Here is a 27275-nt window from a genome sequence, read left to right as displayed (position 1 = left end):
AATAGAAACAAACAATAACAAAGATCAATAAAACTAAAAGCTGGTTCTTTGAGAAGATAAACAAAATTGATAAACCATTAGGAAGACTCATCAAGAAAAAGAGGGAGAGGACTCAAATCAATAAAATTAGAAATGAAAAAGGAGAAGTTACAACAGACACCACAGAAATATGAAGCATCCTAAGAGACTACTACAAGCAACTCTATGCCAATAAAATGGACAACCTGGGAAAAATGTACAAATTCTTAGAAAGGCATAACCTTCCAAGACTGAAACAGGAAGAAATAGAAAATATGAACAGACCAATCACAAGGAATGAAATTGAAACTGTGATTAAAAATCTTCCAACAAAGAAAAGTCCAGGACCAGATGGCTTCATGGGTGAATTCTATGAAACACTTAGAGAAGAGCTAACACCCAACCTTCTCAAACTCTTCCAAAAATTTGTGGAGGAAGGAAGGCTCCCAAATTCATTCTATGAGGCCACCATCACCCTGATACCAAAACCAGACAAAGATACTACAAAAAAAGAAAATTACAGACCAATATCACTGATGATTATAGATGCAAAAATCCTTAACACAATACTAGCAAACAGAATCCAACAACACATTAAAAGGATCATACACCATGATCAAGTGGGATATATACCAGGGATGCATGGATTCTTCAATATACACAAATCAATCAATGTGCTACACCATATTAACAAATTGAAGAATAAAAACCATATGATCATCTCAATAGATACAGAAAAAGCTTTTGACAAAATTCAACACCGATTTATGATAAAAACTCTCCAGAAAGTGGGCATAGAGGGAACCTACCTCAACATAATAAAGGGCATATATGACAAAACCACAGCCAACATCATTCTAAATGGTGAAAAACTGAAAGCATTTCCTCTAACATCAGGAACAAGACAAGGATGTCCACTCTCACCGCTTATTCAACATAGTTTTGGAAGCCCTAGCTTTGTCAATCAGAGAAGAAAAAGAAATAAAACGAATACAAATTGGAAAAGAAGGAGTAAAACTGTCACTGTTTGCAGATGACATGATACTATACAAAGAGAATCCTAAAGATGCCACCAGAAAACTACTAGAGTTAATCAATGAATTTGGTACATTTGCAGGATACAAAATTAATGCACAGAATTCTCTTGCATTCTTACACACTAATGATGAAATATCTGAAAGAGAAATTAAGGAAACACTTCAAATTACCAGTGCAACAAAGACAATAAAATACCTAGGATTAAACCTACCTGGGAGACAAAAGACCTGTATGCAGAAAAATATAAGACACTGATGAAAGAAATTAAAGATGATACCAACAGATCAAGAGATATACCATGTTCTTGGATTGGAAGAATCAATATTGTGAAAATGACTATACTACCAAAAGCAATCTACAGATTCAATGCAATCCCTATCAAATTACCAATGGCATTTTTTACAGGACTAGAACAAAAAAGTCTTAAAATTTGTATGGAGACACAAAAGTTCCCGAATAGCCAAAGCAGTCTTGAGGGGAAAAAACAGAGCTGGAGGAATCAGACTCCCTGACTTCAGACTATACTACAAAGCTACAGTAATCAAGACAATATGGTACTGGCACAAAAACAGAAACATAGGTCAATGGAACAAGATAGAAAGCCCACAGATAAACCCATTCACCTACGGTTAACTAATCTGACAAAAGAGGCGAGGATATACAATGGAGAAAAGACAGTCTCTTCAATAAGTGGTGCTGGGAAAACTGGACAGCTGCATGTAAAAGAATTAAATTAGAATACTCCCTAACACCATACACAAAAATAAACTCAAAATGGATTAGAGACCTAAATGTAAGACTGGACACTATAAAACTCCTGGAGGAAAACATAGGAAGAACACTCTTTAACATAAATTACAGCAAGATCTTTTTTGATCCACCTCCTAGAGTAATGGAAATAAAAACAAAAATAAACAAATGGGACCTAATGAAGCTTAAAAGCTTTGCACAGCAAAGGAAACCAAAAAGAAGATGAAAAGACAATCCTCAGAAAGGGAGAAAATATTTGCATATGAATCAATGGACGAAGGATTAATCTCCAAAATGTATAAACAGCTCATGCAGCTCAATATTAAAAAAACAAACAACCCATTCCAAAAATGGGCAGAAGACCTAAATAGACATTTCTCCAAAGATGACATACAGATGGCCAAGAAGCACATGGAAAACTGCTCAACATCACTAATTGTTAGAGAAATGCAAATCAAAACTACAATGAGGTATCACCTCACACCAGTTAGAATGGGCTTCATCAGAACATCTACAAACAATAAATGCTGGAGAGGGTGTGGAGAAAAGGGAAACCTCTTGCACTGTTGGTGGGAATGTAAACTGATACAGCCACTATGGCGAACAGTATGGAGGTTCCTTAAAAAACTAAAAATAGAATTACCATATGATCCAGCAATCCCAATACTGGGCATATACCCAGAGAAAACCACAATTAAAAAAGACACATGCACCCCAATGTTCATTGCAGCACTACTTACAATAGCCAGGTCATGGAAGCAACCTAAATGCCCATTGACAGATGAATTGATAGAGGAAACGTTTTACATATATACAATGGAATATTACTCAGCCATAAAAAGGAACGACATTGGGTCATTTGTTGAGAATTGGATGGATCTACAGACTGTCATACAGAGTGAAGTAAGTCAGAAAGAGAAAAACAGATATTGTACATTAATGCATATATACTGAACCTAGAAAAATGGTACAGATAAACCGGTTTTTGGGGCAGAAATTGAGACAGAGATGTAGAGAACAAACTTATGGACACCAAGGGGGGAAAGCTGAGGGGTGGTGGGGGTGGTGGTTTGATGAATTGGGCGATTGGGATTGACATGTATACAGTGATGAGTATAAAATTGATGACTAATAAAACCTGCTCTATAGAAAAAAAAAAAAAAAAAAAACCTGAGCCCAGGGGCTTAGGGGAGGGATGGAGTGGGAGGTTGGGGTTAGCAGATGTAAGCTATTATATATGGAATGGATAAACCACAAGGTCCTACTGTATAGCACAGGGAACTATATTCAGTATCCTATGATAAACCATAAAAAAAAGTAAGCAGAGAGATGGAAATTTCAAGAAGGAACCAAAAAGGAAAGCTAAGATTAAAACAACAAAAAAAAAACCCCAAAAATAATAACACTGTAACAGAAAAGAAGAATGCCTTTGATGGGATTATTAGTAGACTGGACATAGCTGAGAAAAGAATCTCTGAGCTTGAGGATATCTTAATAGGAAGCTCTAAAAGTGAAAGTAAACAGAAAAAAAGATGGAAAATAAAACCCAGAATATCCAAGAACTGTGGAATAACTATAAAAGTTGCCACATGAGTGTAACACACACATAATGGAAACACCAGAAGGAGAAGAGAATGGAACAGAAGAATTACAGGAAACAAATATGACAAAAAATTTTCACTAAGTTAATGTCAGATGCCAAATCACAGATCCAGAGAATGCCAAGCAATATAGATACCAAAAAAATGGGGAAAAAAACTATAGCTAGGCATATCATTTTCAGAACACAAAAAATCAAAGGTAAAGGAAAAATCCTGAAAGAAGCCAGAGGGGGGAAAATACTTTTTCTGTTTAGGAGCAAAGATAAGAATTACAACTGACTTATTCTCAGAAATCATGCAAACAAGAAAAGAATGGAGTGAAATATTTAGTGGTGAGAGAAAAAAATCCTAGAATTCTGAACCCTGTGAAATTAGCCATCAAAAATGAATATTATTCAGCCTTTGTTTCTCCCACAAACAAAAATTGAGGGTATTTGTTGCCAATAGAACACCTTGCAAGAGATGAAATGTTACTTTAAAAAGTTCTTTAGAGAGAAGGAAAATAATATACGTCAGATGTGCATAAAGAAAGGAAGAGCACCAGAGAAGGAACAAGTGAAGATTAAATAAAAACTTTTATTTTTCTTATTCTTAATTGATCAAACAGATAACATCATGTTCAAAATAAGAGCAACAATGTATTCAATGATTTATATTTATGTGTATATATATCCTTATATATAAATTGAATGAATGACAGCAATTATACAAGGGACAGAAAGGAGGAATTAGGATTACTTTGTTATTATAAGGTATTCATACTGTGAAGTGACATAGGGTTATTTGAAAGTAGACAGATTAGTTGTAAATATGTATTGCAAACTCTGGAGCAACCACTAAGAAAATTTTTTTGAAAGTAAAATGGAGGGAACCCTGGCTGTCCAGTGGTTAGGACTCAGCACTTTCACTGCCGTGGGCCCAGTTCAATCCCTGGTCAGAAAACAAAGATCCTGTAAACCAGTCAGCACAGCCAAAAAAAATAAAGTATGATGGATGTGCTAAGAAAAGAGACAAAATGGAATTATATAAAAGGTCCACTTAAAGTCACAAAAGGCAGAAAAAGAGATGAAGACAAAAATAAGATAAAAGAACAAGAGCAATAAATGGAAAATGGGAACAAATATGAGATATTAATCCAACAATGGCAATAATTAATTTATCAATGATCTAAATAAATCAATTAAAAGGCAGGTATCAGTGAGTGAACAAAAAATAAGACCCAACTGTTTATTGTCTACAAGAAATCCACTTTAGGACTTCCCTGGTGGTGCAGTGGTTAAGAATCCGCCTGCCAATACAGGGGACATGGATTCGAGCCCTGGTCCGGGAAGATCCCACATGCTGTGGAGCAACTAAGCCCATGCACCACAACTACTGAGCCTGAACTCTAGAGACCATGAGCCACAACTACTGAGCCCATGTGCCACAGCTACGGAAGCCCGTGCACCTATAGCCCTTGCTCTGCAACAAGAGAAGCCACCGCAATGAGAAGCCCGCACACTGCACCAAAGAGTAGCCCCCACTCGCCACAACTAGAGAAAGCCCGTGCATAGCAACAAAGACCCAAGGCAGCCAAAAATAAATAAGTAAATAAATAAATAGAAATCCACTTTAAATATAAACACATACAGATTAAAATTACAAGAATGGAAACAATGTTTTAAAAAACAAGTGTAAAGGGATAGAGAAAGATATAGCATGCTAACACTAATCAAAAGAAAGCAGAGGATATGTGGCATAGGTGATAGATGATGATAGATAGATAGATAGATAGATAGATAGATATACATATATGCAATGGAATATTATTCATCCTTAAAAAAGAAGGAAATCCTGCTATTTGTGACATGAATGAACCCGGAGGACATTATGCTAAGTGATTTAAGCCAAAGAGAGGAAGACAAATACCATGTAATCTCACCTATATGTGGAATCAAAAAAAACAAAAAACCCACCAAACTCATAGTTAACAGAGTAGAATGGGGGTAACCAGAGGTTGGAGGGATGGGGGAAAAGGGGAGATATTGATCAAAGAATATAAACTTTCAGTTATAAGTTCTGAAGACTGAATGTACAGCTTGGTGGCTGTACATTCACCAAGTTAATATGTTGAATATTTGATATTTGCTAAGAGTAGATTCAAGTGCTCTCACCACACATGGACAAAAAAGTAACAATGTGATGGGTATGTTAATTAGCTTGTTTGTGGAAATTAGTTCACAATGTATACATATATAAAAACATCATGTGGTACATATTAAATATATATGACTTTTATTGGTCAATCATACCTTGATAAAGCTTGAAAATTTTTTTAATTCAAAAAATAAAGCAGGAGTATCTATATTAATTTCAGACAGAGCAGGCTGCAGAGCAATGAAAATTATTAGGGATAAAGAGGGACATTATATGTTGTTTATATTGGTCAATTTTCCAAGAAGACATAACAATCCTTAACATATGTGTGCCTAAAAAAAGTCAAAATATGTGAGGCAAAAACTGATAGAACTGCAAGGAGAAAAAATATATGTATCTATAACACATTGCTGGAGACTTTAACACCCCTCTATCGGAAATTAACAGATCCAGCAGGCAGAAAATCAGTAAGGACATAGTTGAACTCAGCAACTCTATCAATGAACTGAAAATAATTGACATCTACGTGTGGTTGCCAAGGGGGAGTGGGAGTAGGGGAGGGAGGGATTGGGAGTTTTGGATTAGCAGATGCAAACTATTATATTTAGAATGGATAAACAACAAGGTCCCACTGTATAGCACAGGGAACTATATTCAATATCCTGTGATAAAACATAATGGAAAAGAGTATATATGTATATATCTGAATCACTTTGCTGTACAGCAGAAATTAACACAACACTGTAAATCAACTATACTTCAAAAAAATAAATTAAAAAAAATTGACATCTATGGGCTACTTCATCCAACAACTGAGGGATATACATTCTTCTCAGGCTCACATGTAACATTCACCAAGGTAGACCACATTCTGTGTCATAAAACATATCTTAACAAGTTTAAAAAACAAATCAGACTGCAATCAGATGAAACTAGAAATAAATAACAGAAAGATAGCTGGAAAATTCCAAAATACATGGACACTAAACAAGACACTTCTTTTTCTTTCCATGTTAATTACTGTGTTTTAATTATTGCATTTTCCCCTTTACCAGAATATTTATGAATTTTTCTTTGTGTAATCCCAAGGTACATTATTAATGCAAATCAAAGGGTAGGTTAGTTATAAATATTAATGACCCAGGCAAAGTACCTTTAGCATGGAATTTCATAACACAGTCAATTTTCTAAAAAACACACTTCTAAATAAAGCATGGATCAAGGAAGAAATCTCAAAAGAAATTTTAAAATATTTTAAACTAAATGAAAATAAAAACACAACTTAAAATTTGTGGGATGCAGCAAAAGCAGTGCTTAGGTGGAAATTTATAGCAAGGGATGCATATATTAATAAAGAATAAAAATCTAAAATCAATCATCTAAGCTTCCACCTTAGGAAACTAGAAGAAGAAGAGCAAGTTAAATGCAAAGTAAGCAGAAGAAAAGCAATAAAAATTAGAGCAGGAATCAATGAAATTGAAAACAATAAATTCTTATCAAGGAAATCAGTGAGGGCCTCCCTGGTGGCACAGTGGTTAAGAATCTGCCTGCCAATGCAGGGGACATGGGTTTGAGCCCTGGCCCAGGAAGATCCCACGTGCCATGGAGCAAATAAGCTCACGCTCCACAAGTACTGATCCTCTGCTCTGGAGCCCGCAAACCACAACGACTGACCCCGTGCCACAACTACTGAAGCCCACACGCCTAGAGCCCGTGCTCCGCAACAAGGGAAGCCACTGCAATGAGAAGCCCGTGCACCACAACAAAGAGTAACCCCCGCTTGTCTCAACTAGAGAAAGCCCACACACAGCAACAAAGACACAACACAGCCATAAATAAATAAATAAATAAATAAATAAATAAATAAATTTTTTAAAAAAGAAAATCAATGAATCTTGGGCTTTCCTTGTGTTGCAGTGGTTAAGAATCCACCTGCCAATGCAGGGGACACAGGTTCGAGCCCTGGTCCGTGACGATCCCACATGATGCGGAGCAACTAAGCCCATGTGCCACAACTACTGAGCCTGTGCTCTAGAGCCCACGAGCCACAACTACTGAAGCCCGCATACCTAGAACTGGTGCTCCGCAACAAGAGAAGTCACTGCAATGAGAAGCCCACGCACCACAAAGAAGAGCAGGCCCCACTCACCACAACTAGAGAAAGCCTGCACGCAACAACGAAGACCCAACACAGACAAAAATAATTTTAAAAAAAAGAAAAGAAAAAGAAAATCAATGAATCCAAAAACTGATCTCCTGAAAATATCAATAAAATTGATAAATTTCTAGCCAGGCTAATGAAAAACAAAGAGAGAGGATACAAATTACTAATATCAGAAATGAAAAAAGGGAAATCTCTACAGTTCCCCAAAATATTAAAAGGATAATAAAGGAATCCTGCAAAAATTCTATGTTCACAAATTTTATAAGCTAGATGAAATGAACCAATCCTTTAAGGACAAAATTTGCCAAAACTCAAACAAGAAGAAATAGTCTGAATAGAACTTTATCTATTAAAGAAATTGAATCAATAATTAACAAACTTCCAAAGGAGAACATACTAGACACAGATGGTTTCACTGATGAATTCTAACAAATGTTGAAGGAAGAAATTTTACCAATCCTCTACAACTTCTTTCAGAAGAGAGAAGCAAAGGGAACATTTCCAAACTCATTCTATGAAGCCAGCATTATAAATATCTCTTATGAGCAAAGGTGCAAAAATCCTCAACAGAATATTACCAAATTGAATCCAACAATGTATAAAAAGTTATATACCATGATCACATGGAATTTATCCCAGGTATTCAAGACTGAATCGAAACCATTTCCACTAAGATCAGGAACAAGACAAGACTGCCCACTCTCACCACTCTTATTCAACATAGTTTTGGAAGTTTTAGCCACAGCAATCAGAGAAGAAAAGGAAATAAAAGGAATCCAAATTGGAAAAGAAGAAGTAAAGCTGTCACTGTTTGCAGATGACATGATACTATACATAGAGAATCCTAAAGATGCTACCGAAAAACTACTAGAGCTAATCAATGAATTTGGTAAAGTAGCAGGATACAAAATTAATGCACAGAAATCTCTGGCATTCCTGTACACTAATGATGAAAAATCTGAAAATGAAATCAAGAAAACACTCCCACTTACCATTGCAACAAAAAGAATAAAATATCTAGGAATAAACCTACCTAAGGAGACAAAAGACCTGTATGCAGAAAATTATAAGACACTGATGAAAGAAATTAAAGATGATATAAATAGATGGAGAGATATACCATGCTCCTGGATTGGAAGAATCAATATTGTGAAAATGACTCTACTACCCAAAGCAATCTACAGATTCAATGCAATCCCTATCAAACTACCACTGGCATTTTTCACAGAAGTAGAACAAAAAATTTCAAAATTTGTTTGGAAAAACAAAAGACCCCGAATAGCCAAAGCAATCTTGAGAACGAAAAACGGAGCTGGAGGAATCAGGCTGCCTGACTTCAGACTATACTACAAAGCTACAGTAATTAAGACAGTGTGGTACTGGCATAAAAACAGAAAGATAGATCAGTGGATCAGGATAGAAAGCCCAGAGATAAACCCACGCACATATGGCCAACTTATCTTTGATAAAGGAGGCAGGAATGTACAGTGGAGAAAGGACAGCCTCTTCAATAAGTGGTGCTGGGAAAACTGGACAGGGACATGTAAAAGTATGAGATTAGATCATTCCCTAACACCATACACAAAAATAAGCTCAAAATGGATTAAAGACCTAAATGTAAGGCCAGAAACTATCAAACTCTTAGAAGAAAACATAGGCAGAACACTCTATGACATAAATCACAGCAAGATCCTTTTGGACCCACCTCCTAGAGAAATGGAACTAAAAACAAAGATAAACAAATGGGACCTAATGAAACTTCAAAGCTTTTGCACAGCAAAGGAAACCATAAACAAGACCAAAAGACAACCCTCAGAATGGGAGAAAATATTTGCAAATGAAGCAACTGACAAAGGATTAATCTCCAAAATTTATAAACAGCTCATGCAGCTCAATAGCAAAAAAACAAACAACCCAATCCAAAAATGGGCAGAAGACTTAAATAGGCATTTCTCCAAAGAAGATATACAGACTGCCAACAAACACATGAAAGAATGCTCAACATCATTAATCATTAGAGAAATGCAAATCAAAACTACAATGAGATATCATCTCACACCAGTCAGAATGGCCATCATCAAGAAATCTAGAAACAATAAATGCTGGAGAGGGTGTGGAGAAAAGGGAACACTCTTGCACTGCTGGTGGGAATGTGAATTGGTACAGCCACTATGGAGAACAGTATGGAGGTTCCTTAAAAAACTAAAAATAGAACTACCATATGACCCAGCAATCCCACTACTAGGCATATACCCTGAGAAAACCATAATTCAAAAAGAGACATGTACCAAAATGTTCATTGCAGCTCTATTCACAATAGCCCGGAGCTGGAAACAACCTAAGTGTCCATCATCGGATGAATGGATAAAGAAGATGTGGCACATATATACAATGGAATATTACTCAGCCATAAAAAGAAACGAAACTGAGCTATTTGTAATGAGGTGGATAGACCTAGAGTCTGTCATACAGAGTGAAGTAAGTCAGAAAGAGAAAGACAAATACCGTATGCTAACACATATATATGGAATTAAAAAAAAAAAAAATGTCATGAAGAACCTAGGGGTAAAACGGGAATAAAGACACAGACCTACTTGAGAATGGACTTGAGGATATGGGGAAGGGGAAGGGTAAGCTGTGACAAAGGGAAAGAGAGGCATGGACATATATACACTACCAAACGTAAGGTAGATAGATAGTGGGAAGCAGCCGCAGAGCACAGGGAGATCAGCTCGGTGCTTTGTGACCGCCTGGAGGGGTGGGATGGGGAGGGTGGGAGGGAGGGAGATGCATGAGGGAGGGGATGTGGGAACAGATGTATATGTATGACTGATTCACTTTGTTATAAAGCAGAAACTAATAAAAAAAATAAAAAAATAAAAAAAATTTAAAAAAAAAAAAAAAAAAAGACTGAATCGACATTTGAAAATCAATTAATATAATCCATCACATCAACAGAATATAGAAAAAATTGTATGATCATATCAATAGATACAGAAAAAGCATTTGATAAAATCCAACACCAATTCATGATAAAAGTACTCAGCAAACTAGGAATTAGGGAAACTTCCTGGACTTGTTTTTAAAAATCTACAAAAAAACCTACTGGTAACAGTATACTTAAAGGTAAGGAACTTGAAGTTTTCCCGCTAAGATTAGGAAAAAGACAAGGATGTCCCCTCTCACCACTCCTTTTCTTCATCATAGTAGAAGTCCTAGCTAATGCAATAAGACAGCAAAAGGAAAAATAGTAAAAGGTATACAGATTGGGAAGAAAAAATAAAGCTGTGTTCACAGAGGACATGATCTTCCATATAGAAAATCTGAAAGAACTGACAAAAAAAACTCCTAGAATGAAAAAGCAATTTCAGCATGGTTGCAGGATATAAGGTTATGAGGACACAGGGAGGGGGAAGGGTAAGCTGGGATGAAGTGAGAGAGTAGCACTGACACATATACACTACCAAATGTAAAACAGATAGCTAGTGGGAAGCAGCTGCATAACACAGGGAGATCAGCTTGGTACCCTGTGACCACATAGAGGGGTGGGATAGGGAGGGTGGGAGGGAGGCACAAGAGAAAGGGGATATGGGCATACATGTATACATATAGCTGGTTCAGTTTTGTTATACAGCAGAGACACAACATTGTAAAGCAATTATATTCCAATAAAGATGTTAAAAAATGCGGTATATATATTTATATATTTATAATGAAATACAACCCATCCATAAAAATAGAATGAAATAGCGACCTGGTGGTGCAGTGGTTAAGAATCTGCCTGCCAATGCAGGGACATGGATTCAATCCCTGGTCCGGGAAGATCCAACCTGCCACGGAGCAACTAAGCCTGTGGACCACAACTACTGAGCCTGCACTCTAGAGCCCATGGGCCACAACTACGAGCCCACGTGCCACAACTACTGAAGCCCACGTGTCTAGAGCCTGTGCTCCACAATAAGAGAAGCCACCACAATGAGAAGCCCGTGCACCTCATCGAAGAGTAGACCCACTCGCCGCAACTAGAGAAAGCCCACACGCAGCAACGAAGACCCAATGCAGCCAAAACTTAAAAAAATAAAGAATGAAATAATGCCATTTGCAGCAACAGGGATGGAACTAGAGATTGTCATACTAAGTGAAGTAACTCAGAAAGAGAATGACAAATACCATATGATATCACTTACATGTGGAATCTAAAATATGACACAAATGAACTTATCTATGAAACAGAAATGGACTCACAGACATAGAGGATAGACTTGTGATTGCCAAGGGGGAGGGGGTTGGGGGGATGGAGTGGAAGTTTGGGATTAGCAGTTGCAAACTGCTATATATGGAATGGATGGACAATGGGGTCTTACTGTATGGCACAAGGAACTATGGTCAGTATCTTGGGACAAACCATAATGGAAAAGAATATTGAAAAAAGAAGGTATATATAAATATGTGTATAACTGAATCACTTTGCTGTGCAGCAGAAATAAACACAACATTGTAAATCAACTATTTTAAAAAACGATGTGGTACATATATACAATGGAATATTACCCAGCCATAAAAAAAGAATGAAACAATGCTATTTGCAACAACATGGAGTGATATGGAAATTATCATACTAAGTGAAGTAAGTCAGACAGAGAAAGACAAATATCATATGATATCATTTATATGTGGACTCAAAAGAAAAAAATGATACAAATGAACTTATTCACAAAACAGAAACAGACTCACAGATTTGGGAAACAAACTCATGGTTAACAAAGGGGAAATGTGGGGAGAGAGGGATAAATTAGGATTTGGGGATTAACATATACACATCACTATATATAAAATAGATAATCAACAAGGACCTACTGTATAGCACAGGGAACTCTACTCAATATTCTATAATAACCTATATGAGAAAAGAATCTGAAAAATAATGGATATATGAATATGTATAACTGAATCACTTAGCTGAACACCTGAAACTAACACAACATTGTAAATTAACTATACTCTAATATAAAATAAAAATTTAACTTAAAAAATCCATCCCTTTCCTATACTAGCAATGAACTAGTAGAATTTGAAATAAAACACAATACCATTTATATTAGCACCCAAAACACTGAAACATTTTAACCGAGCAGGACCCTATGAGGCCTTCCCAGAATAGACCTACACCCATGTCCTCCACCTGCCTTTTGTCTGAAGAAAAACTTTAGTCAAATAATAAATGTAATCAGAGAAGTGAGAAAATGCAGAAAGAAAGGAAAACAGTCAAGCAAGACAAAATAATAATACTTTAGTCATTAAACAAAGTCAAGGACCTTTAGTTCTTCCTCAAGAACTATAGATACTATTCTGAGCCATGTCCTTTGAGCTGTTTTGCAGAAACTGAAACCCCCACCAGGTGGAAGAAGTTAACTGTATGCTGCCCACAAGTGCGTAGACCCCAGACCATTTGGAACCAGAAGGTTGATGATGCTGACTCTTGATTACCTCACCACCAACCATCAGAAGAATGTCCACAAGCTGACCACACCCTGCTCCTTGAACACTATAAGGCTCCTTACTACACCCTCCAGGGTGGGACTCACAGTTCTGAGGGCATTAGCCCACCGTGGCCCCCTTTGCCTGGCAAAGAAATAAAGCTATTCTTTTCTACTTCATCCAAAACTCTGTGTCCACATTCTTATTCAGTGCAGGTGAACAGAGGCTGAATTTCAGCAACAATACTTAGGTATAAATCTAACAAAATATGTATAAGATCTACATAAGGAAAACTACAAAAGCCTGATAAAAGAAATCAAAGAACTACATATATGGACAGATATTTCATGTTCATGGATAGGAAGACTCAATGTTGTCAAGATGTCAATTCTGCCCAACGTGATCTATAGATTCAATGCAGTCCCAATAAACTTCCCAGCAAGTTTTTCTGTGTGTGTGGATATTGATGAAATGATTCTAAAGTTTATATGTAGAAGCAAAAGACCCAGAATAGCTAATAAAATAGTGAAGGAAAAGAACAAATTTGGAGGACTGACACTATTCAGCTCAATGACTTACTGTAAAATAACAGTAATGAGGACAAAAGAATAGACAAATTGATCAATGGAACAGAATAGAGAGCCCAGAAATAGAGGAACATAAATATAGTCAACTGATCTTTGACAAAGGAGAAAGGGCAAAGATAAGTCCTTTCAAAAAATGGTGCTGGACAACTAAACATCCACATACAAAAACATGAATCCAGACACTCATACCTTTCACAAAAATAACACAAAAAATTAACTCAAAACAGACCTAAAGGTAAAACACAAAACTATAAAACTCCTAGAAGATAACATAGGAGAAAATCTAGAGGACTTTGGGTTTGGCAATGACTTTAGTTTGGCTATGACCAAACTCATGATCCAAGAAATAAATAATTGATAAGTTGGACTTTATCAAAATTAAAATTTTCTTCTCTGGGAAAGACACTGTCAAGAGAATAAAGAGACAAGTTACACTGGGAGAAAATATTTGCAAAAGATATATCTGATAAAGGACTATTATCCAAAATATACAAAGAACACTTAAAACCCAACAATAAGAAAAGAAAAAATCCAGTCAAAAAATGGGCTAAATGCCTTAACAGACACCTTAGCAAAGAGGATATACAGATGGCAAATAAACTTATGAAAATATGCTCCACATCATATGTCATCAATGAAATGCAAATTAAAACAACAATGAGATACCACCACATACATATCAGAACAGCCAAAGTCTGGTACACTGAAAACACCAAATACTGGCAATGATATGGAGCAATAGGAACTCTCATTCATTGGTGGGGGGAATGCAAAATTTTATACCCACTTTGGAAGACAGTTTTTCAGTTTCTTACAAAACTAAACATTTGTTACCATATGATCCAGCAATATCACTCCTTGGTATTTACCCAAAGGAGCTGAAAACATATGTCCATGCAAAAGCCTGTACACAAATGTTTATGGAAGCTTTATTCATAATTATCAAAACTTGGAAGCAAACAAGATATCCTTCATTAGGTGAATGGATAAATAAACTGGTACATCCAGACAATGGAATACTAGTCAGTGCTATAAAGAAATGGCAAAAACTTAAATACTTATTATCAAATAAAACAAGCCAATTTGAAAAGGCTACATATTGTATGATTCCAACTGTATGATATTCTGTTTAAGGCAAAATTATGGAGACAGTAAAAAGATCAGTGGTTACTAGGGATTAGAAGTGAGGGTGGGACGAATAGACCAAGCATGGAGGATTTGGGGGCAGTATACCTACTCTCTATGTTACTACAATAGTAGATACATATCATTATACAATTGTCCAAACCCACAGAGCATACCAAATGAAGAGTGAACCTAATGTAAACTATGAACTTTGGGTGATTATGATATGTCAGTGTAGGTTCATCAGCTGTAACAAATGTACCACTCTGGGGGATGATGGTGATAATGGGGAAGATTATGCATATGTGAGGTAGGGGGCACATGGGAAATCTCTGTATCTTCCTCTCAATTTTGCTGTACCTAATTCCCCTCTAAAAAAATGTCTATTTAAAAAGAAAAAAGCACAAGAGCAATATCTAGGTTTAAGATCTGTTTGGGGAGCCACCTGTATACAGGTTGTTTTCAAAGCTGAGGGGCATATGAGAGTTCCCAGAGAGTGTAGAAACATTGAGTGAAAAAGAAAACCAATCGTGAAATCCCCAGACCACAGGAAGAGAAGTCAATGCAGAAGCCAGAGAAGCAGAAGCTACAAAATTAGCAGGAAAAACTGAGCAGTGCCCTAAAAACAAGAAAGAAGGGTTTCAAGGAGGAGATGATGAACAGAATTAAAGGCAACAGATTTTAACTAGGATTAGGACTGATGAGAATCTACAAGAGTCAGAAACAGGATCACTGAGGGTCAACTGAGAGTTTATGCTCTGAGCCTCTTCACTTCTTTTTGCTTTGTGTGGAGTGTTTTCCCCTGGCTTCTTCATGGCTCTCACTCTCAGTTTATTTAGTACCCGATCCCATGTCATCTGCATGAGAGGCATTTACTGAACACTTGGGCAAGGAAGTAGTCCTCATTGTCACTCCAGTTTTTACTATACCACTTACATATATTGTACATTGTTTTGCTTGTCTATTGTCTAGAGTTTATCACCCACTATAAGAATGTTTGTGAAACCCAGGTCTTGGTTTGTTTTACTCACTGCTACTATCAACACCCACAACTGAGCCCCCAGAGTACCTGGAAAATAAAGGGGCTCAATCATATCTTTTGAACAAACCAAGAGTAGCAGAAGCCAAATTGCTGAGATAGAGTAATGATATAAGGGAAGGAAACGAAGGCATTGAATATAGACTTTTTTTGGTAAAGAGTTTGGCAATACCTGAGGATGGGTCACTGGGACAGGCCCAAGGAGGTAACAGAGCTTTGTGAACATCTATGGGTTTCAATTATGGATTAACAGATTATTCCTCAGTAAAGACCCTTCCTGCTGTATTTGGTGCTGATCTGGTTGGTATTTCTGTCAGTAACATTAATGAAGACATTTACAGTTTGCTTGTTATATGTCTAGGTAATACTGACAGGCTCATGATTCAAAAATGCCTAGACAGCTCTCTCACTTGCCCGCTTGCATCTCTTACAAGCATCCTACATTAATAAATTTACTTCTTGCCTATCACGGTGCCTCTCACTGAAGTTCTTCTGCACTGAGACACAAAGAACCTAAGCCTCAATAAGTCCAGACACCAGCACAGAGATTTCTTCAAGATGGCAGAGTAGAAAGACGTGCACTCATTCCATCTTCTGAGAGCACCGGAATCACAACTAACTGCTGAACAATTACGGACAGGAAGACACTGGAACTCACCAAAAAAGATACCCCACATCCAAAGACAAAGGAGAAGCTGCAATGAGATGGTAGGAGGGGCACAATCACAATAAAATCAAATCCCATAACCACAGGGTGGGTGACTCACAAACTGGAGAACAACAAACAACAAACTGGAGAAGTCCACCCACTGGAGTGAAGGTTCTGAGCCCCACGTAAGGCTTCCCAACCTGGGGGTCCAGAAACGGGAGGAGGAATTCCCAAGGAATCAGATTTTGAAGGCTAGTGGGATTTGATTGCAGGACTTCGATAGGACTGGGGGAAACAGAGACTCCACTCTTGGAGGGCACACACAAAGTAGTGTGCACATCAGAACACAAGGGGAAGGAGCAGTGATCCCATAGGAGACTGAACCAGACCTACCTGCTAGTGTTGGAGGGCCTCCTGCAGAGGTGGGGTGGGGTGGCTGTGGCTCACCACGAGGACAAGGACACTGGCAGCATAAGTTCTGGGAAGTACTCCTTGTTGTGAGCCCTCCAAGAGCCCCCCATTAGCCCCACCAAAGAGCCTGTAGCCTCCAGTGCTGGGTTGCCTCAGGCCAAAAAACCAACAGGGAGGGAACACAGTCCCACCCATCACCAGACAAATGGATTAAAGTTTTACTGAGCTCTGTCCACCAGAGCAACACCCAGCTCTACCCATCACCAGTTGCTCCCACCAGAGAGCTTGCACAAGCATCTTAGATAGCCTCATCCACCAGAGGGCAGACAGCAGAAGCAAGAAGAACTACAATCCTGCAGCCTGTGGAATGAAAACCACATTCACATAAAGACAGACAAAATGAAAAGGCAGAGGACTATGTAGCGATGAAGGAACAAGGTAAAACCCCAGAAAAACAACTAAATGAAGTGGGGATAGGCAACCTTCCAGAAAAAGAAGTCAGAATAATGATAGTGAAGATGATCCAGGACGTCGGAAAAAGAATGGAGGCAAAGATCGAGAAGATGCAAGAAATGTTTAACAAAGATCTAGAAGAATTAAAGAACAACGACCTAGAAGGATTAAAGAACAAACAAACAGAGATGAACAATACAATAACTGAAATGAAAAATACACTAGAAGGAATCAATAGCAGAACAACTGAAGCAGAAGGATGGATAAGTGACCTGGAAGACAGAATGGTGGAATTCACTGCCACAGAACAAAATAAAGAAAACAGAATGAAAAGAAATGAAGACAGCCTAAGAGACCTCTGGGACAACATTAAATGCAACAACATTCACATTATAGGGGTCCCAGAAGGAGAAGAGAGAGAGAGAGGACCTGAGAAAATATTTGAAGAGATTATAGTCAAAAACTTCCATAACATGGGAAAGGAAATAGCCACCCAAGTCCAGGAAGTGTAGAGAGTCCCAGGCAGGATAAACCCAAGGAGAAACATACTGAGACACATAGTAATCAAAATGACAAAAATTAAAGACAAAGAAAAATTATTAAAAGCAGTAAGTGAAAAATGACAAATAACATACAAGGGAAGCCCCATAAGGTTAAGAGCTGATTTCTTAGCAGAAACTCTACAAGCCAGAAGGGAGTGGTATGATATATTTAAAGTGATGAAAGGGAAGAATCTACAACCAAGATTACTCTACTGGCAAGGAACTCATTCAGATTTGACTGAGAAATCAAAAGCTTTACAAACAAGAAAAAGCTAAGAGGATTCAGCACCACCAAACTAGCTCTACAATAAATGCTAAAGGAACTTCTCTAAGTGGGAAGCACAAGAGAAGAAAAGGACCTATAAAAACTAACCCAAAACAATTAGAAAATGGTAATAGGAACATACATATAGATAATTATGTAAAATGTGAATGGATTAAATGCTCCAACCAAAAAACACAGGCTCACTGAATGGATACAAAAATAAGACCCATATATATGCTGTCTAAAAGAGACTCACCTCAGACCTAGGGACACATACAGACTGAAAGTAAGGGGATGGAAAAAGATATTCCATGCAAATGGAAATCAGAAAAAAGCTGGAGTAGCAATACTCATATCAGATAAAATAGGTTTTAAAATAAAGAAAATTTCAAGAGACAAGGAAGGATGCTACATAATTATCAAGGGAGCAATCCAAGAAGAAGATATAACAATTATAAATATATATGCATTCAACATAGGAACACCACAATACATAAGGCAACTACTAACAGCTATAAAAGGGGAAATCGACAGTAACACAATAATAGTGGGGGACTTTAACAGCTCACTTACACCAATGGAAAGATCATCCAGACAGGAAATTAATAAGGAAACACAAGTGTTAATGACACAATAGACCAGGTAGATTTAGTTGATATTTATAAGACATTCCATCTGAAAACAGCAGATTACAGATTCTTCTCAAGTGCACATGGGTCACAAATCAAGCCTAAGTAAATTTAAGAAAATTGAAATCATATCAAACATCTTTTCTGACCACAACGCTATGAGATTAGAAATAAATTACAGGGGAAAAAAAATTAAAAACACAAAAACATGGAGGCTAAACAATACACTACTAAATAACCAAGAGATCATTGAAGAAATCAAAGAGGAAATCGAAAAATACCTAGAGAAAAATGACAACAAAAACACGACAATCCAAAACCCATGGGTTGCAGCAAAAGCAGTTCTAAGACGGAAGTTTATAGCAATACAATCCTAACCCAAGAAACAAGAAAAATCTCAAATAAACAATGTAACCTTACACCTAAAGGAACTAGAGAAAAAAACCCAAAACCCAAAGTTAGCAGAAGGAACGAAATCATAAAGATCAGAGCAGAAATAAGTGAAATAGAAACAAAGAAAACAATAGCAACAATCAATAAAACTAAAAGCTGGTTCTTTGGGAGGATAAACAAAATTGATAAATCATTAGCCAGACTCATCAAGAAAAAGAGGGAGAGGACTCAAATCAATAAAATTAGAAATGAAAAAGAAGTTACAACAGACACCACAGAAATACAAAGCATCATAAGAGACTACTACAAGCAACTCTATGCCAATAAAATGGACAACCTGGAAAAAAATGAACAAATTCTTAGAAAGGTATAACCTTCCGAGACTGAACCAGGAAGAAATAGAAAATATGAACAGACCAATCACAAGTAATGAAATTGAAACTGTGATTTAAAATCTTCCAACAAGCAAAATTCCAGGACCAGATGGCTTCATGGGTGAATTCTTTCAAACATTTAGAGAAGAGCTGACACCCATCCTTCTCAAACTCTTCCAAAAAATTGCAGAGGGAGGAACACTGCTGAACTCATTCAATGAGGCCACCATCACCCTGATACCAAAACCAGACAAAGATAATACAAAAAAAAAGAAAATTACAGACCAACATCACTGATATATATAGATGCAAAAATCCTCAACAAAATACAAGCAAACAGAATCCAACAACAAATTAAAAGGATCATACACCTTGGTCAAGTGAGATTTATTCCAGGAATGCAAGGATTCTTCAATATACACAAATCCATCAATGTGATACACCATATTAACAAATTGAAGAATAAAAACCATATGATCATCTCAATAGATGCAAAAAAAGCTTTTCACAAGATTCAACACTCATTTATGAAAAAAACTCTCCAGAAAGTGGGCATAGAGGGAACCTACCTCAACATAATAGAGGCCCTATATGACAAACCCACAGCAAACATCATTCACAGTGCTGAAAAACTGAAAGCATTTCCTCTAAGATCAGGAACAAGACAAGGATGTCCACTCTCACCACTCTTATTCAACATAGTTTTGGAAGTTTTAGCCACAGCAATCAGAGAAGAAAAGGAAATAAAAGGAATCCAAATCGGAAAAGAAGAAGTAAAGCTGTCACTGTTTGCAGATGACATGATACTATACATAGAGAATCCTAAAGATGCTACCAGAAAACTACTAGAGCTAATCAATGAATTTGGTAAAGTTGCAGGATACAAAATTAATGCACAGAAATCTTTTGCATTCCTATACACTAATGATGAAAGATCAGAAAGAGAAATTAAGGAAACAATCCCATTCACCATTGCAACAAAAAAAATAAAATACCTAGGAATAAACCTACTTAAGGAGGTAAAACACCTGTACTCAGAAAACTGCAAGGCACTGACGAAAGAAATCAAAGATGACACAAACAGATCAAGAGATATACCATGTTCTTGGATTGGAGGAATTGATACCGTGAAAATGACTATACTGCCCAAAGCAATATATAGATTCAATTCAATCCCTATCAAATTACCAATGGCATTTTTTACAGAACTAGAACAATAAATCTTAAAATTTGTATGGAGACACAAAAGACCCCATATACCCATAGCCACCTTGAGGAGAAAAACTGGAGCTTGAAGAATCAGGTTCCCTGAATTCAGACTATGCTACAAAGCTACAGTAATCAAGACAATATGGTACTGGCACAAAAACAGAAATATAGATGAGTGGAACAGGATAGAAAGCCCAGAGATAAACCCATGCACCTATGGTCAACTAATCCATGATAAAGGAGGCAGGGATATACAATGGAGAAAAGATAGTCTCTTCAATAAGTGGTGCTGGGAAAACTGGACAGTACATGTAAAAGAATGAAATTAGAACACTCCCTAACACCATGCACAAAAATAAACTCAATATGGATGAAAGACCTAAATGTAAGACCAGACACTATAAAACTCTTAGAGGAAAACATAGGAAGAACAAACACTCTTTGACATAAATCACAGCAGCACATTTTTTGACCCACCTCCCAGAGTATTGGAAATTAAAACAAAAATAAACAAATGGGACCTAATGAAACTTAAAAGCTTTTGCATAGCAAAGGAAACTATAAAAAAGACAATCCTCAGAATGGGAGAAAATATTTGCAAATGAGTCAATGGACAAAGGATTAATCTCCAAAATATATAAACAGCTCGTGCAACTCAATATTAAAAAAACAAACAACCCAATCAAAAAATGGGCAGAAGACCTAAATAGACATTTCTCCAAAGAAGACATACAGATGGCCAAGAGGCACATGAAAAGTTGCTCAACATCACTAATTATTAGAGAAATGAAAATCAAAACTACAATGAGGTATCAGCTCACACTGGTTAGAATGGGCATCATCAGAAAATCTACAAACAACAAATGCTGGAGAGCGTGTGGAGAAAAGGGAACCCTCTTGAACTGTTGGTGGGAATATAATTGATACAGCCACTATGGAGAACAGTATGGAGGTTTCTTAAAAAACTGAAAATAGAATTATCTTATGACCCACTACTGGGCATATACCCAGAGAAAACCATAATTCAAAAAGACACATGCACCCTAATGTTCACTGCAGCACTATTTACAATAGCTAGGTCATGGAAGTAACCTAAATGCCCATCGACAGATGTAGAGATAAAGAAGATGTGGTACATATATACAATGGAATATTATTGAGCCATAAAAAAGGAATGAAATTGGGTCATTTGTAAAGACATGGATGGACCTAGAGAATGTCATACAGAGTGAAGTCATTCAGAAAGAGAAAAACAAATATCGTATATTAATGCATATATGTGGAATCTAGAAAAATGATACAGATGAGCCAGTTTGCAAGGCAGAAATAGAGACACAGATGTAGAGAACAAACTTATGGACACCAAGGGGGGAAAGCAGAGGGGTGGAGGAGGTGGTGGGATGAAGTGGGAGATTGGGATTGACATGTATACACTAATATGTATAAAATAGATTACTAATAAGAACCTGCTGTATATTTTTAAAAATTAAATTTAAAAAATGCCTAGAGGGCTTCCCTGGTGGCGCAGTGGTTGAGAGTCCGCCTGCCGATGCAGGGGACACGGGTTCGTGCCCCAGTCCGGGAAGATCCCACATGCCGCGGAGCGGCTAGGCCTGTGTGCCATGGCCGCTGAGCCTGCGCGTCCAGAGCCTGTGCTCCACAACGGGAGAGGCCACATCAGTGAGAGGCCCGCATACTGCAAAAAAATAAAATAAAATAAAAAATAAAAATAATAAAAAAGTAAAAAATGCCTAGAAAATGAGTCAAAAGAAAGATATGAAGAAATTTAACAGACCTAAATGTGAGGTGCCACACAGGTTGGAGAGGGCAGGATATATTGTAGAAGCCTTCTAGAGAGCCTACTAGCAACTCATCGTGAGGCAGTGTTGTGCTGGAGTTAAGGGGTGGGTGGTGGGTTACACTGGACTATATGTGCATTGGGTTCCACTGCCTTTAATCTCTTTGAGCCTCACGTTCTCGTCTTTCAATTGGAGACACTGATATCTACTCAGTGTAGTTTTTGTGAGGCCAACTGAGATAACCCATGTAAAGAACATGGAAGAGCAGTGATACATGGTAAAGTGCACTTATCAGTGGTTATTTTTGTGGTAGGCACATATATACAATGGAATATTACTCAGCCATAAAAAGAAACAAAATTGAGTTATTTGTAATGAGGTGGATGGACCTAGAGTCTGTCATGCACAGTGAAGTAAGTCAGAAAGAGAAAAACAAATACTGTATGCTAACACATATATATGGAATCTAAAAAAAAATGTTCTGAAGAACCTAGGGGCAGGACAGGAATAAAGACGCAGACATAGAGAATGGACTTGAGGACGTGGGGAGGGGGAAGGGTAAGCTGGGATGAAGTGAAAGAGTGGCATGGAAATATATACACTACAAATATAAAATAGATAGCTAGTGGGAAGCAGCTGCATAGCACAGTGAGATCACCTCGGTGCTTTATGACCACCTAGGGGGGTGGGATAGGGAGGGTGGGACGGAGATGCAAGAGGGAGGAGATATGGGGATATATGTATATGTATAGTTGATTCACTTTGTTATAAAGCAGAAACTAACACGCCATTGTAAAGCAATTATACTCCAATAAAGATGTTAAAAAAATTTAAAACAAGAAATACATTTGGTCTTTGTCCCCCATTCCCAGCTCAGAGGTCCTAAAACCCTGGGGATTTCCTGAGTAATAGGAGTGTCTCTTGTTATTCAAAGGAGCCCCTTTTGATCACACCTGAGTTTATGCTAATGAGGTAACTTAAGTTCGGGCCCCTAGATAGGCTCAGATGGGCTGATCATCAGAAAGCCCAAGCGATTAGAAAGTTGGAACTTTCAGCCGAATCCACCAACTTCCAGGAAGGAGAGGGGAGGAAGGCTGGAGATTAATCTCTATAAAATCTCTTGAACAATGAGATTTGGAGAACTTCTGGGTTGGTTGGTGAATATATCCACAAGACAGGAGGGTAAAGCACCCCAACTCCATGGGGATAGAAGCCCCTGGGCTCCAGACCCTTCTGTACTTCACCCTATGTGTCTCTTCATCTGATTATTTGTACCCTTTATAAAAAATGTAAATGTAAATAAAGTATTTCCCTGATTTCTATGAGTCACTCTAGCAAATTTTCCCACCTGAGTAGGGGGTCGTGTGAATCCTCAATTTGTAGCCAAGTCAGAAAGAAGTGTGAGTAATCTGGGGACCCACTCCTTGAAATTGATGTCTGACGTTGGCAGGGGTTGGTGGAGGCAGTCTTTTTGGACTGAGACCTTAGCTGAAGGGTCTGTAATAACTCTGGGTAGTTAGCGTCAAAATCAAATTGACTTGTAAGACACCCAGTTGGTGTGTGCAGAGAATTGGTTATTGGTGTTAGAAACGCCCCCAAAATGTGTATTATTATTGACTGCAGACATCCAGTAGAACTCATGATCTAATGTGATTGCCAGAAATATAAGGAAATCCCAGGCTTCACCGGTGACAGTATAGTGAGCCCTGCCACAGGAGGTGAAAGATCCACCACACATCTTTAGGAGTATCAGGTTCAGGTCTGGGCATTGTACTTCGAATAGAGACATTAACAGACCAACCCTCACCTAGGACAACATAACTAAATAGGTGAAAGTGCTAAGCCAAGTTAAGGGTTAAGGGTTTAGAGACATCCAGGCAAAATATGAGAAGACCTAGAGTGTGACTGTTGTCTCTGAGGAATTGAGATCAGCATCTCTTAGCAGACCCTGGGGAACAGAACAAGGACCAACGCACAAAAAACAAAGAAGGGGCTGCATAGAAATAAGAACTGCAGGCAGTGTAGCAATGACTAGCATGCCTAGAAATTTTTACCCATAAAACGGGTGACTACCCACGTGAATGTCTTAGAAGCAAATGTTTCGCTGCTTCACTGGGCTGCACAATTCCTAAACTTTCTTTCAACTCTGAGAATCTCCACTTCTATATGTAATAGAGAAGAACAAATCTGACTCCATATTAGATCTGGTTCTTTTACTTTAACCTTTGTGCTCTGTTGCCTGTGCTGAGTCATGCTTTGCCCCTTTGTATAAGAATGTTGCCTGTAGCCAGAATAGCGTATTCTCAAGGCTCTGATTTTTAAGAGTCATCCATTTGGAGATAAAAAGTTGCAGAACAGAGGGTAACATTTGTCTTGCTGGAGGTTTATGGGAACAGTGTGACCTGACCTACGTGGACAGTGCAAGAACAAAGGATTATGACACCAGGAAGTCTGCAAAAACCACCCACGCCCTTCCCTCAACTTGCCTTTAAAAATGTTTGCTGAAACCCTTAAAGGAGTGCAGGGTTTTGGGGTACATGAGCCGCCCATCTCCTTGCATGGCCCTGCAATAAACATTTCTCTACTCCAAACTGCAATGTTTCAGTTTGTTTTGCCTCACTGTGTGCTGGGCACATGAACTTGCATTCAGTAGCATAGACATAACTAACTTACTAGCAGTGGGTAGTATCTAGTGCTTCAAACTACTTCAGATATTGTCTCTTCCATTCTTTAACCTCAACTCCATCTGATTAATCTTTTTTAGAGTAACCCCCATTCACATTTTCCAAACAATGTATCCCTAAATATAAGTTGCTTTATTGCTGAGACACTCATGAAGACTTACCCCAGTTTCTGCAGGTTACATTGTGGATTCTTTGCTTTTTCACATAAAATTCCAACTCCTGAGTCTCCCAGAGCATTTTCCCCCAAGTAGAGTCTGGTCAGGGAATGGTTGGTGCTCAGGACAGATGCGAGATCATCACAACACACCGATGTGAGGCAGCAACTGACCAACCTTCAGAAATGGCAGAATGTCACAACACCTCTCTCATCCCACTCCCCACTCTGCTGCGACTCAAGAAAGCACTTGTCCTGCCTTTGCCTATAGTCCAGTCCACACATGGAAAGAGTACATCCAACCTCTTTATTAACTTTTTGCTTCTTTTTCTGGTTGGTATAATAGCATGTAAACACCTTCCAAGCCCATGCAATGTTACAACATCTTACCAGATCTCTACATGTATTTTTATTGTGGTAAAATATGCATAACATAAAATTTACCATTGTAAACATTTATAAGTGTTCATCTATAAGTGCTACAATTCAGTAGCACTTAAGTACATTCACATAATTGTGCAACACTACCGCTGTTTATCTCCAGAACTCTTTTCATCTTCCCAAGCTGAAATTTTGTACCCATTAAACAATAACTCCCAATTCACCTCCCCTGAGCCCCTGGAAACCACCATTCTACATCTTGTCTCTATGAATTTGACAATTCTAGGTACTTCATATAAGTGAAATCGTACAATATTTGCCCTTTTTCTTCTGGCTTATTTTACTGAATATGTAGTCTTGTTTTGCTTTGCTTTTTTATAATAGCCACCCTAATGGGTGTGAACCAGCCCTACCATTTTCAAGTGCTTTCTTGTCTTCTTCAAAATTCAAGTCTCCCAGAAGCATTTAATGAAGAGCTGCATAGAATGTCAAGTGTCTGCATTGCTTTAGTATCGTTTTTCCTATTCTGTGTGGACCAAGGCCCTGTCATCAAGTCCCAAAACTCTTCTATAGCAATGCAGTACATTGGTTTTATTTTCTCAGCTAGGTTGTAAATACCTTAAAGGCAAGCATGACATTTCTGATTTTTTAAGTTCCCCTCCAGGGCTGAGTATATGGCTTTTACTACAACAAACACTAACTGAATTAATATTGACAAACACCCAGAGATAAACAGAGGGATTCCTCTGAGCAGCAAAGGCCATTCTCACACTAAAATTCTAAACCATCATGACTCATTGAAGCCCCAGCTCATACTTCTTGAGGGAAATTAGTTCAGACTCACCAGAGCTTCTTCAGATTGCAAAATAGATGTCTCAGTCCCACACACAAAAGTCTGATTCCAAAGTCTCCCAGGGCATTGTGGCTCAGATCCAGTTCCACCAGCTTCTGATTGTTGCTCAAGACAGAGGAGATGTTGAAGCAGCACTGATGGGAAAGGCAACACTGCCCCAACCTTCATGCCAAGCACAGAAACAGAAAACATCAGAACTTGGGCTGCTTTTCTGTCACTGCTTTCTGGTCTAGGTTGGTTTTTAGCGCCAGGAAGGGGCACTGTGTTCTCACGTTACAAAGAGAAAGTTATAACTAAATTTTTATGAAAGAAAGTATCATCTTATCAGAACTCCTGACTACAGCTTAAGACATATTGGGAAGTTAGCTGTTGGGCTCACTGGCTCACAGTCTGAGACCACAGCTGCCAGTGAACACCCTCCATAAATAATGGGCATATATATGAGTATGTAAATGGCAAGTTCCTGTTTTGTAAATGAAAACAATGGTGAACCTATGGGTTCCACCTTTTTACCACATGTTCCTAACAGCTGAAACTCCTTCG

The 27275-nt window shown here is 37.9% G+C and overlaps 1 protein-coding gene across 1 annotated transcript in view; it reads right to left on the bottom strand.

Annotated features, from left to right (window-relative positions):
- Positions 1-27275, bottom strand: part of NLRP3 (NLR family pyrin domain containing 3) — a gene marked incomplete at both ends in the record, with an annotated part of 64421 nt that overhangs the window by 16359 nt on the left and 20787 nt on the right. Inside the window, 2 exons of the mRNA XM_079703591.1 lie at positions 25506-25676; positions 26724-26894. Coding sequence (XP_079559717.1) covers positions 25506-25676; positions 26724-26894 — 342 coding nt within the window. The remainder of the gene's footprint in view (positions 1-25505; positions 25677-26723; positions 26895-27275) is intronic.

This window comes from Hyperoodon ampullatus (assembly GCF_949752795.1).
Source record: "Hyperoodon ampullatus genome assembly, chromosome: 4".
NCBI lineage: Eukaryota > Metazoa > Chordata > Mammalia > Artiodactyla > Ziphiidae > Hyperoodon > Hyperoodon ampullatus.
This window is presented reverse-complemented; position numbering and strand designations above follow the sequence as displayed.